Consider the following 12,040-nt stretch of genomic DNA (forward strand, 5'->3'; position numbering starts at 1 on the left):
GATATCTCTGACATGCTTGAGGGGGCTGATTATCGCAAATACAGTATCAGGGCTCTCTTTCCTCCCCCTCCTGTCCAATCCGCAGTCGACCACCGTGTTGGCCGTGATCGGCGGCTACCTGGGCTTCTGGCTCGGCCTCTCCATGTACAGCGGCGTCTGCGGGGTCATGCGCCACGCGCAGGCCACCGTCGCGAGGCGCATTAGAGACCCGCTCAACAGGGCAAGGTACGACAGCTACGACCCTGTGCAGACTTTAGAGCCAAGCTGTTAGTGGCTTACTTATGGCGTTTGCGTCGCGTTGGGCTAACGCACCACGTGACACGGCGTTACGTCCCCGGCAGCATAGAGTTTCTTACTGTTAACTAGAGGGAAAGCTGGCGGCGCTGCACCTGAACCTCGATGGGCGCGCAAAGAATCATGGGGCGATGAGCTACTTGGTGCGGGACAGTAGGTTTTTTTCAGAAACACAGAGTGGCATTACTGAGATGTCCCATTCCGAATGCACGGCGCGCTCCGCGCGCAGACGACTTCGGCGTAAAAGTAGTGTGCAAAAGCCATAGTAGCGAAAACGCGACAGCACACGACGCCAATAAAAGGTTTTTGTTTCCCGAAATGCTGTGGAAAAACCTTTTAAAATGTTGAAGCGACATTTTTTTTCAAAACATAATTCTTTTTAAAAGTGCGCCTGTTAAGCACGAAATATTGGCTTTTATGGTGTGCAGTGCTTGGCCGATAGGAGAGCAAGCCATCGCTTATTTTGAGCAAACTTTGCATTTACGTGCTTTTCTGCTCGTTTGTTACGATTTATAGACAGGATATTGAATGATAGGAGATTCTTGATTATCCAACAACGTTTATTTTTCATTACTTTTTGGCCAAAAGTTGTAGTTCTGCAGTCGGTAGCTCTCCGCCCCATGATGCTTAGAGCGCCCATGGTGGTACAGGTGGTCTCGAGGAAGCCCCATGCAAACTCCCATAGACAGGGCGCCAGCTTTCCCTCTAGTTAATAGTAAGAAACTCTATGCCCGGCAGCGAGGAGCCGACCGGGCGCGCTCCGCGCGGGTGTTGATGAATCGATTCTATTTATTTCATCGCAGATCACACAACACGAACAGCTCAAGAAAGCAAAATCGCAGAGGCATTTTTTTTTGTTGCGAGTTTTCTATTTTGGAATGGTATTAAGGCACTCGTAAACAAGCTTTAATCACCACACGGAACCGCCCAGCACCCGGTAAATACTTCACAACTGTATTTATTCTCCGGTATATCTTTGGTTTTCAGTGGCCTAAGGGTGGCGCGACGTCGCAAGTGGGTTTGAGGTCATGAGAGGCGTACAAAAAAAAAATGGCTGGTGGTTTAGCATTGCTAATTGTAGGATACAACTTTAAAAAAAATAGCAGTTGTTAACACTGGGCCACGGTCCGCGGCATACTGTATTACTCCGCTAGCTAGTCACAAAAGTAAACAAATTCAGCTGTTTAATGTTCGACTTTATTAAGCAAGCCAGGTATAAAATTTCTGAAGCTTATAACCTTTTTCTCGTGATTAGCTCCTTCTATAGGTGACGAGAGAAGTTTTAACAACGGACTACTTTTTTGTCGAGGAGGAATTCTGTGCGTCGGTCGTGAATGTGGGCGGAGCTTCACTGCAGACCTAAAGTGTATCCGACTATAAGCATGAATTATTGTTGCGACGCCATCGTTTTGGGACTATCTAGTCCTCAACAACGGTCGCAGGATAATTTCTTTTAAACTTTCGTACCACGTGACTTTGCCCTAGCCGCACCGTATCCAAGCCATTTCATCTCCTAGGTCAAGGGTCAAAGGCCGAGGCTTCAGAGACTCATCGTCTTTTTCAAGATTGCCAGTGAACTAGTGCTTTCCCACTAAAATTCTATGTAACAATTATTTGCTCAGTGGCTGATATTTTGGCTGCCGGGGCAAGCAGCGCAAGAGCTCGATTAAATTAAAACGATAGAGCGTTGATTATGTTGCCGTTTTTGCCTGCCTCTCGTGATCTCAAACGTACCTGTGTAGTAACAGTCATCGTTCATTTTCTGAAACCGAAATTACGAGAGGAAAACAAAGTCTGTCATAAAATGCTTGCCGGATATGTATGCGAATTTCGCATGCTAATCCACTGCACGCCATTGCAGGGGGAGAATTCGATGCATCCACCCTTTGAAGCCACGGGCACTTCCGTCTGCTTTGTAACGAACCCCCATTTCACGAGTCTGTCACAGATATCAGAAATGCTTTGGGACATTAAACCGAGAAGTGGTAGTCAACGTTCCCAAATTGAAAATAATTAAGGACTGGTGTCCCCTCCTTGATCTGAAGGAAAATCTGACCACACACTCATCCGTTTTCAAGCTCCCCTAGAAGCCCACTTGATGATGATGATGACCTCAGGCTTAATCGCACATACCCACGGCGGGGGATTGGCCAGGGTGCATTGCAGCCCATATATTGTGTAGAGGACATTATCATCTTTTTTTTCTTTTTCGTAGATTGCATTTTCTTTTCCAGATTCGTTTTCTTCAACCTCAGCTAACAACACGGGTGCCTGACCCATAGCCTTACGCGGCCATATGCAGCTAAATTTGTTGAAGGGGCCCGGCGATTACTTCGTTATAGCCGTAGCTTCGTTATAGCCCGTACTGGCCGAGCTTCCAAGGGAATCCTCATTTCTTCGTTATATCCATTATTTCGTTATAGACCGTTGCGTTATGACGAGCTTCGACTTTATGATAGTGCAGGCTCATAAAAGCATGAGCGCTTTTTATTGTTATTCGGGTGAGTTGGCAACTCGCGCGGACGGACGACCACGAATATGCGGACATGCATGGGGAGAAGCAAATGTACGTAGAAGCGTAGCGCAAAAAATTGTCAGTGGCTTAATTTGGCTAACCCTGGAATTCAGCGAAAAGCAAGCACGATTGCTAAGCTTCTGAGGCTCGTCCATGGCAGCTCCACTACACGCTCGCGACAGCCGTTCTATATGTACACACACGACCACTTGGCTAACGATGTGGTATCACATGGTATTACGGCACCCCCACCGGATGTGATCACGTGGCTTCACATCACCCCATCGCATGTTCTTAAGGTCAAAGGTCAACCCAAACGCCACCCAACGTCAAAGATCAACTGAAGGTTATGGGTCAATGTCAGGGGTCAAGTGTTCGACACCATAACTGTGCCACATATGGTCATACACGGCTATCCTTGGTTGGGCTGAAGGTCGCTCAAGGTCTTGCTTCGTCCTACGCGGCGACTGCTTTACCTAGCGTAGTGAAGCTTTTCGCTTCAAAAGCGCTTAGTCCATCCGTAGCACGCGTGGACTGACGCCTATTGTTCCTGGCGGGGCCTTTGCTTGCAGCCTCGCATGCATGTTCCGGACGTTCCGCCTGGCGTGCCAGGCGGTGTGCGCCGCCTTCTGCCTGATGCAGGCGCACACGGACATCCTGCAGTACGAGTCATACCCCACGGCCGTCATGTACGGACACGACCGTATGCTGGGAATAGAGTTCCCCGCCGTCACCCTGTGCATGGAGAAAGGGTGAGCACGAAACTTGTACCTTGCACGTCACTGTTGTCAGGGTGGCTTCACAGTTCAGTGTGCTGTGGGGAAATCTCCAGGGTGGAGTAGGCTTCAGTCATCACTGCCACCAGCCCGGCTATGCGTCCGCTGCATGACAAAAGAATATCCTATCGATAACCAGTTGTTCTTGTCCTGCGCTAGCCGCGGTCCTTATTCCTAATCCCATCTCATTCGATCTGTAATTGTCCCATCTTACCACCCTACCTACCCCTCTCCTTTCTCATTTGCTTGCACCGGTCCTTATCTCATCACATCCTACTCTGCCCAATCATTATCGCGCCCTATCTATCCCTATCACATCCCTCTCCTGTCTAATCTCGACCCACGTATCGCTATCCTATCACGTCCCATCCCATCCCTATATTGTATACCCCTAACTTCATCTTCTCCCCTGAATGTCTGACACCCGAGGGCTAAGTTTACGGGGCCTTGGAATTCACTCTTCGGTTATCTTTCTCATCATTGCACACGTGTCTTTGCAGCCAGCGTATATTAAGTCGCATTTTTCTTCAAAATAACGATGTCTTTCTGCCTCTGTAGCAGGGTGAAGAAAAATAATATCCACTTTAACGCCACCAATGTGGACGCTAATGGTTATTATTCGCTTGTCTGTAACATTCACCACCTTGGGAACTTTTCTGAAACAGAGTGCTCTAACTTCGCATTTTTTGTTGACCCGTTCACGCGAGTGATTATCCTATTGAGGCGGTAATTTCGGGTTTCGTGTTCGCTAGCCAGCTGCAGCCTTTGCAGATACGAGGTCATGAAGCGTATTGGTTGACAACGCAGACTAATAAAACTCAAGGGTTGACATAAAAGGTATTAGGTACATATTCTAGAGTGAACTAAAACTAACATCACGCTGGAATTCTTAAGCTTAAAGCCCAAAAATGAATGACAAAGTGCGTGACCAGTGTGTATACTAAGATAGGCTACAAAAAAATTCCCCCTCACAGCTTTCAAAATGACGTTGTAGGCCGTTAAGCATCTCAGTATTTCACACAAAAGGTAGCACACCCGTAGAAGGCATTAACTAGAAGGAGAAAAAAAAATGATAGCAAGTGGTTCTGTCTGTATTGCGATGACTGTATCACAACGTTCTTGCTTTTTATTGCGATATAGTATAGAAGCCTCGTCGGGGGAAAAATTCGTCGGAGGCTAAATTCGCTGATCGCAGGAGGGAAGTGACGTGACCAGACCGGAGCATTCCCGTTAGATGGAGGCAGTGACGTCAGCATACGGGAAGTGACGTCATCACAACAGAGCGTTTCCATTGGATGGAGGAAAGTGGCATCACAAGGCCGAAAATGATGTTATCACATCACTTCTGATGTTATCACATTGCCAGCTCATAATGTAATTAGATGTCCCTGTGAATTTTTTTATCTATCGAAAGATTGAAGACGACCATACCGTCCATGGCGCTTGTGTCCATGCTGGTGCATTTCGCAGGTACAACATGACCCGGCTGTGCAGTGAACACACCTTCATGGACTGCAGCGACAACGACTCGGTGACTATGACTCATGGGAAACTCTGAACAGCGTTAATGCGCATGCAGTCGTAGGTCGCTGCAGCCTTCGGCGAGCAAGTACCTAAGAGATTTATCTCACTAAACAACACGCCTCGACTCTGAGGATCACAGTGTATCACCGGTCGGATCGTCGTCATTTCCACATGAACCAGTTCACTGCTTCTCTTGGTGAAAACTTCTCGAATGTCCATTTCTAAATTGAACAATATTTTTTCCATGCTGTGGAGGGCGCCTTATGTTTTCTTGCCGTCTGTAACGGCTAATTTTGTATTGCTCATTTTTTAAATGACCGAGATGCCCTTTAAATGACCGATCTTTTAAATGACCGAGAGGCAAAACATGCCGCTCTTTTCACCCTATCATACAGCATAAACCGAAATCCCTAACATATTTGTAAGGTGTTCTTGTTGCGAACCGCGACGGAGCTGATCAGTTCTACATTTTGTCCTGTTGTAAAATCTCGGCAGCCCCTACTTTTAAAAAAGTTATCCACTTTGTTTTCTTCCTTTGCGCACATCAAGCAACCGCCACCACAAACGCATTCGTAAGAAAGGCTTCACCACAGCACTAGGACGCGCAAGGAAAAAGCACGCTTTACAAAATGGTCGAGGGATGGGGCTTGGGTGGTGGGCGTTAATGGTCACTGCGTGACTGCGATGACTTTGGCTATAACTGGTGCGGAAATTATCTGTATCGTAAAAAGAAAGGAAAATACGCAGGCAGTGGCGGGAAAGAGACCAGAACAAAGGTGTAAATAAATGAATACAAAAATTAGCGTCGTACGACCACGGTCCTTAATATAATTAAATAATCTGGCTAAGGCCGTCAGAAAGGCCGGGAGTTCAGACGGAGTGAGCCTATAGGCAACACATTTCTGGTGGGAAAAAAACATGACTGCGTGCCGAACACGATGACTCAAAGCACAATAAAGGACTATTGACTCAAGCCACAGTAGTCGCCATTTTGATATACACGTACGGACCACAGTGAAATACCTCTCATGTTCTCATGTCTATTCGGCTTATCGCTGCCTGTTCCGGCCTTCATCGCTCTGATGTTGCGCGGTATACGACAAAATGGTGCCCGTGAAGTCGCGTGAATACCTCGTGTAGAAAGGCACGTAACGGGATTTAACCACGGCGCAGACGTCAAAGGGGGTTCCTGCGTGATGACAGGCATCGTGTCCGACTTATCTTAGCACCAGTTCTCGTGAAATGCAGCAACGCATCGTGGGCGCGTACCTGGCGGTGACGGTGCGGCTCATCGAGTACTCGTACGCTCGAAAGGACGTCATCTTCGAGTGCAAGTTCGTCTCTCCCGACGCCGCCTGCCAGGACTTCGACTGCACCGACCTGTGAGCTGCTCGACTGCACCCTGCGGTGTGGCGCTTGCTATTGGCGGTTAATTGAATCTGCGCTTCAACGGGTAGAAAATGTGCCACTAAATAACTCTACGCGGATATCAGAGATTTCCATCATACACATGAATCGAAGCGCATCACTTTATTAACCGACTGTCACGCCGCTCGCGGCATTCAGATCAACTGTTCAGCGCTGCGCAGATAACGAATGTGGTAAGGAAAGAAAAGTTGCAGGGGGGCACCGATAGGTGACCATCCCGATCATAGGCAGCACCCCCGTCTGCCCATCCGTCTGCTCATCAGATGCCACATTGGCATCTGCGTGAAAAAAGAAAATAAATAACGCACGGGTTTGTATACATGTACCTGTGTTGAAACCTATTTGGTGAGGAGGAGGAGGAGGAGGAGGAGGAGGAGGAGGAGGAGGAGGAGGAGGAGGAGGAGGAGGAGGAGGAGGAGGAGGAGGAGGAGGAGGAGGAGGAGGAGGAGGAGGAGGAGGAGGAGGAGGAGTCGACTGACGGAACGACGTGGAAAAGTTTGTAACTTCTGTGCTACCGTATCTGAACGGCTAATACATATTAGTAATGAACTCACAAGCGCATAACTACTGTGGAAAACTTTTTGACGACACCTATTGCTTTATAAACAAACTTCTAAATTAGAACACCTCTGTCAAGTGCCCTTTTTTTAGGCCCTAGAAAAAGAGCGAGAAAGAAAGAAAAAAAAGAGAACTGCACTCCCGACCTCCACCCATTGGACGATTTTCGCGCTTACACCCGGTCCTCTGACTTCTATCGGCGAGCAGCAACACTCTGCTGCCTCTTTTTTTCGCAATGCAGGTGGCAGCCATCTTACACGCATGCTTTCGAGACCGTGTGTCACACCTTCGACCTGGCGAGGAATCGCTCCGGCCAGCACCCTTACTGGAGCTGCCCTTCTCCCTGGAAATACAGCGAGTATCCCCGCTTTCCCTCTTTTCTCAACCCTGTCTCCCCAAAGGAGGCTCCGCTTATGCGTGGTCCTAATCACGTTCCGTGGCGTCTTGTGTCGGCCTCGTAATACGAGCAGCAGAACAATGCGAGCAGAATCAGAACGCTCTTGTTGATGATGACAAAGATGATGTTGAAGATGATGGTACAACACGTGTAGCTTCCATGGTGCAGGTCAGGACAGCCGATAAGCGGGTTATATAAACGGGCGGTTTTTCGGCTGTCCCGGTCTACAGTATGGCGGCCACTATTACGTCAGGGGCAGTCAACAATATACGCCAGTAAGGCATTCAGCCACCTGTGTGGGCGTTACCACCACGCTTGTCTCCATCGGATTTGCCTGAAAATAACCTGTACAAACTGTTTCTCAATAAGATGGCTTGTGATGACTGAACTGTAGCCACCATTTGAAGCATAGAAACACAGCAAAAATCTGCGTGTCTGTCTGACCCGTTTATCGCTAACGCGTCTACGACATAGAGTTGTTCTCAGCGCAACGTGAAGCCACCAAGACTGGAGCGGGACAAGCGCTTCTTGCTTCCTCATGTCTGTTCAGCACCATGTCGCGTTCAGTGCAACACTCAAGGAATATGCATCAACTATCCCAACAGCGACTGCTTCTTGGCACGAATCATATTCAGCGTCTGAAGCAAGCACATGAGAATGTATGCAATATTTTAAACAATAGACTGCCTTACTGACCGACACACTGACAAACAGATTGATTGATTGATTGATTGATTGATTGACCGGCTGGCTGACTGATTCATTCATTTATTGATTGATTACAGAAATGCTGGCGTCCGTGAGCGCGCGCAGTGAGCGCTCCGATAACGAGTCGGTCTTCCTGATGGGCCACTTCCACCAGCAGCACGTGATCGGCAACGGAGAGCGCAGCACCATGAAGTTCCGCGCAGGCTACAAATACAAGATCGCCACCTACCAGGTGCCTCACACCGTGCACCCACCCTTTTAACTGCTGTCAGCATTCGATCTGGACACTGCACCGTACTGCACCGTACGTAGGTCAAAAGTCTTCAGGCCGCAGGGTATGCCTTTCAGCCAAATACAGGGTGATTTTTTTTAACGTTTACAAATCTTTTATTTTAAAAACTGTGATAGGTACGTCGGTTTGATCTCCGCTGGTGGATTTTACAGCAATGCGGACATTATGTACGTGATAGAGCTCAATAACTAAATGGTTAGCTAACTAAAATTAACTAATCAACTTTTAATTTTTTATTTCAGTCGGCAAAGTTATACTGCGAAATCCAAGGCCGTCAACATCGAAGGCGAGCCCAGTTTTCTAATTTTCTTTATCGTCAATGTGGTTCGGCGTATCAAACATGAAAATTGCGCGTTTCAAAGCTCGTTGGGTTTCCTCGTTGCGTATTTATGAAATGGTGTCGCTGCGCGTAGCATCGTCGCACGCAACTAAGGAAACAAACACGGAGTATTTTACGCGGACGCCACCGGCCCACACCATGGGGGTTGGTGCACGGCCGCAGTCGTCCACCAAAACGCCGCAGTGAGCAACTTTACGTTCAAAACACAAGACATTACTCATGCGGAAGAGGTGGCAATCGCGCTCGCCGCCGCCGATTAGGACTGGCGGGTCATCATTACCGACTCGCGAGGGGTCTGCAGGAACATCGAAAGGGGCTTTATTCCCGATTTTGCATACCGAATACTTCAGTATCGCAATTATCTCGGGGCTCCCGCGTCCCGCACAATAGTATGGACTCCCGCGCACACGGGTCTCGAGGGCAACGAAGCGGCCGACGTCGCTGCCCGCGCGCTCACTCTCCGGGCATCGCCCTCGCCTCCCCCCGATGCAGACTCCGACCCCAATCCGGCTTTTTCCTTCGAGGAAATCATCCAATATTACCAATTCGGCCACGCAATCTTTCCAAAGCCCTGCAAGGGCCTCACGAAGGCGGAGGAACGCTTACTCCTTCGCCTTCATGCTAAAACACTGCCGTGCCCGGCAGCCATCAAACATTTCGACCCTGCGTGCACAGGGGAGTGCCCGCGCTGTAGGCAAAAAGTCTTCGGACATTTACCACATGGTGTGGGCATGCCAATGAACCCCGCACCTTCCCCCTATTCCCTAGCCTGCCCGGGAGGACTGGGAGGCGGCCCTGCTCGGCTACTCTGACCTGGCGAGCCAAAAGGACCTGGTCGGGCGCGCCCGAGCAGCAGCAACAGCCAATGGGCTCCTGTAATGAGCAGCCCACCTAACGTTTATAAGTAACGGCCCCTTAAGGACCGCTCCACTCGCTTTCTGTACATATATTTTGAACATAACAGTTTTGCAGTCAGTCAGTCAGTCGCCGAAATCACGTCAGCTGCTTCTACTTCATAAAATACACCAACGATGCCTGTCTTTGCTGCAGCATCAATGCGAGTGACACCATTTTGCATATGTGCAACGCGGAAAAGTACACTCATCGAGATTTCTAATGCATATTTTGGACGTTTCATATTTCGAGCCACACTGACGATAAAGAAATTTTAAAAACTCAGCTAACGTTCAATGTCAATGGCCTTCAATTTCGCAATATAACAAACCCCTAAAATCAGAAATAAAAAGTTTATTGGTTTATGTATAATCCATCTGCACAGACTGCACCGACGTATAACTCCCGTTTTCTTTTTTAATTTGTAAACGTTAAAAAGCTGACCCGATAGATGAGTACTTGCAGCAGCCCTGATACTCGGAAGCCACAGTCTTTCTAGCTTCTGGTACGTGAGCCGTAAATGCAGTAAACGGGCTGCCCGATTAATTAGGTTAAGACGCAACGGAGGTAAGACACAGAACGAGACGACCATCACAAGCGCTACTTCCAATTGAATTAAGTGACTCTTGTGATCGTCCTCTCGTCCTGTGTCTTTTCCGCCCCATCTTAATTAGCCGAATGTTACTTGTATGTCCTAAACAATTTCGACCAAGGGTGTATGCGGATGGCTGACCTCATGACTACGTCAGAGAGTTCAAGGGTGAATGGGTGGCTAACCTATTGTATCAGTGAGTGAGTGAGAGGCTGACCGGCTGAGTAAACGAATTGTGGCTGATATGTGGGTAGGTGACGATTTCATGGGTACGTGGTTGTTCTAGCTAATTGATGAGTGAGCAGTTGAATCAGTAAAGGAGGGTGAGCGGCTGAATAAATACATGGTTGCGCAAGTGAGTCAGACTGAATGAGCGAAAAGATACGGGATGGATCCATTGGGTGACGGGGAGTATAAGCGTACTGGTACGCCAGGAGGACAGTGCAAATACAAAAAAAAACTTTGTTTTTAATTGCGATTGCACCAGGAAGCCATGTAGCAAAGTGAGCAAACAGGCTGGATGGAGCGAGCTTTATTCGTTCGAATTTTTTGCAGACAAACAGCCACTCTTTGCCGTACCCGTACGAGACAATGTGCAGCGACTACGTGACCTTGTCCAAGGAACTCGGCTACAAAGGCTACATCATGCAATCAGAGGTAATTAAGGGCCGCAAAGTGTATGCTTCTCAAGAATAACTGTAATCACCAATTACCGGCAGCTCTGCTTAAAAGGCGCGATTTCCACAAGCTTATAACTTGGACGAGGTTACGAGGGGCGTGCATAATTAATGTTCTGATCGCAGCCATGAATTGGCACAGATTCAGCAACGATCGAGTGGCCGTGTTGGGATTTAATATTCTTTCTACACATTCGCCGGACCAGGCCGCCCCATCCCAGAGAAACATGCACCCGACACATCATAATGGACGTCGAAATAAGCCAGAGACACGTCCATTCAAAAGACTTTCAAAATGCAGCGGGTCCAATGAACGGACCTGCCGCAAATTATGAGTAGTAAACGAACACATGGTCAGAGTAGACGGAGCCACGGTGAGAAGAGATACCCCCGCTGAAGGTTCGCATGCGTCATACCGAAACTTCTCTAAAGGAGGGATTACCTGCTGGAACATGTATACCTTCGAAAATACAAAGCACATAGCAGGAATCAAACACTAGTTGGGTACCTGGCCATCGAGGGGTGGTGGGGAATTAGTGTGCAGATGCTGTCGCCCGAGCATCGTTCTACGGCAGTTCTTTTTCTGAGTATCGATCGTATCGTTAAAATACACGATATGCTAAACAGTATTTCCGATACCGATACTCCTACACTTTCATGTTTGCCAAGCGATGCCTAACACTGATGCACAAAAATGTATCGACAATGTGTATCTGCCCATGTCTGAAAAACGGGGTACTAGCACACACAACCCGACGACGCGAGGTAAGGAAGAACGGTGAGGCGGCGGCAACAGACAGAGCAACACTGAAAACGCGCGATACAAATTTTTGTTCTCATGAGAGGCAGTTTGTTCTTTCGTCCCCCGTTTAACCTTGCCCGAGTTATGTCAACTGCAGCCCTTATATATATATATATATATATATATATATATATATATATATATATATATATATATATATATATATATATATATATATATATATATATATATATATATATATATATATATATATATATATATATATATATATATATATATATA

The 12,040-nt window shown here is 47.7% G+C and overlaps 1 protein-coding gene across 1 annotated transcript in view; it reads left to right on the plus strand.

Annotated features, from left to right (window-relative positions):
• The window catches only part of LOC144119821 (uncharacterized), a 33,920-nt gene that overhangs the window by 18,800 nt on the left and 3,080 nt on the right, over positions 1-12,040 (plus strand). The window contains exons 12-18 of the mRNA XM_077652351.1: positions 86-225; positions 3,382-3,561; positions 5,056-5,116; positions 6,358-6,491; positions 7,337-7,449; positions 8,278-8,432; positions 10,874-10,975. Of these exons, the coding sequence (XP_077508477.1) occupies positions 86-225; positions 3,382-3,561; positions 5,056-5,116; positions 6,358-6,491; positions 7,337-7,449; positions 8,278-8,432; positions 10,874-10,975 (885 nt within the window). The remainder of the gene's footprint in view (positions 1-85; positions 226-3,381; positions 3,562-5,055; positions 5,117-6,357; positions 6,492-7,336; positions 7,450-8,277; positions 8,433-10,873; positions 10,976-12,040) is intronic.

This window comes from Amblyomma americanum, chromosome 2 (assembly GCF_052857255.1).
Source record: "Amblyomma americanum isolate KBUSLIRL-KWMA chromosome 2, ASM5285725v1, whole genome shotgun sequence".
Classification (NCBI taxonomy): domain Eukaryota; kingdom Metazoa; phylum Arthropoda; class Arachnida; order Ixodida; family Ixodidae; genus Amblyomma; species Amblyomma americanum.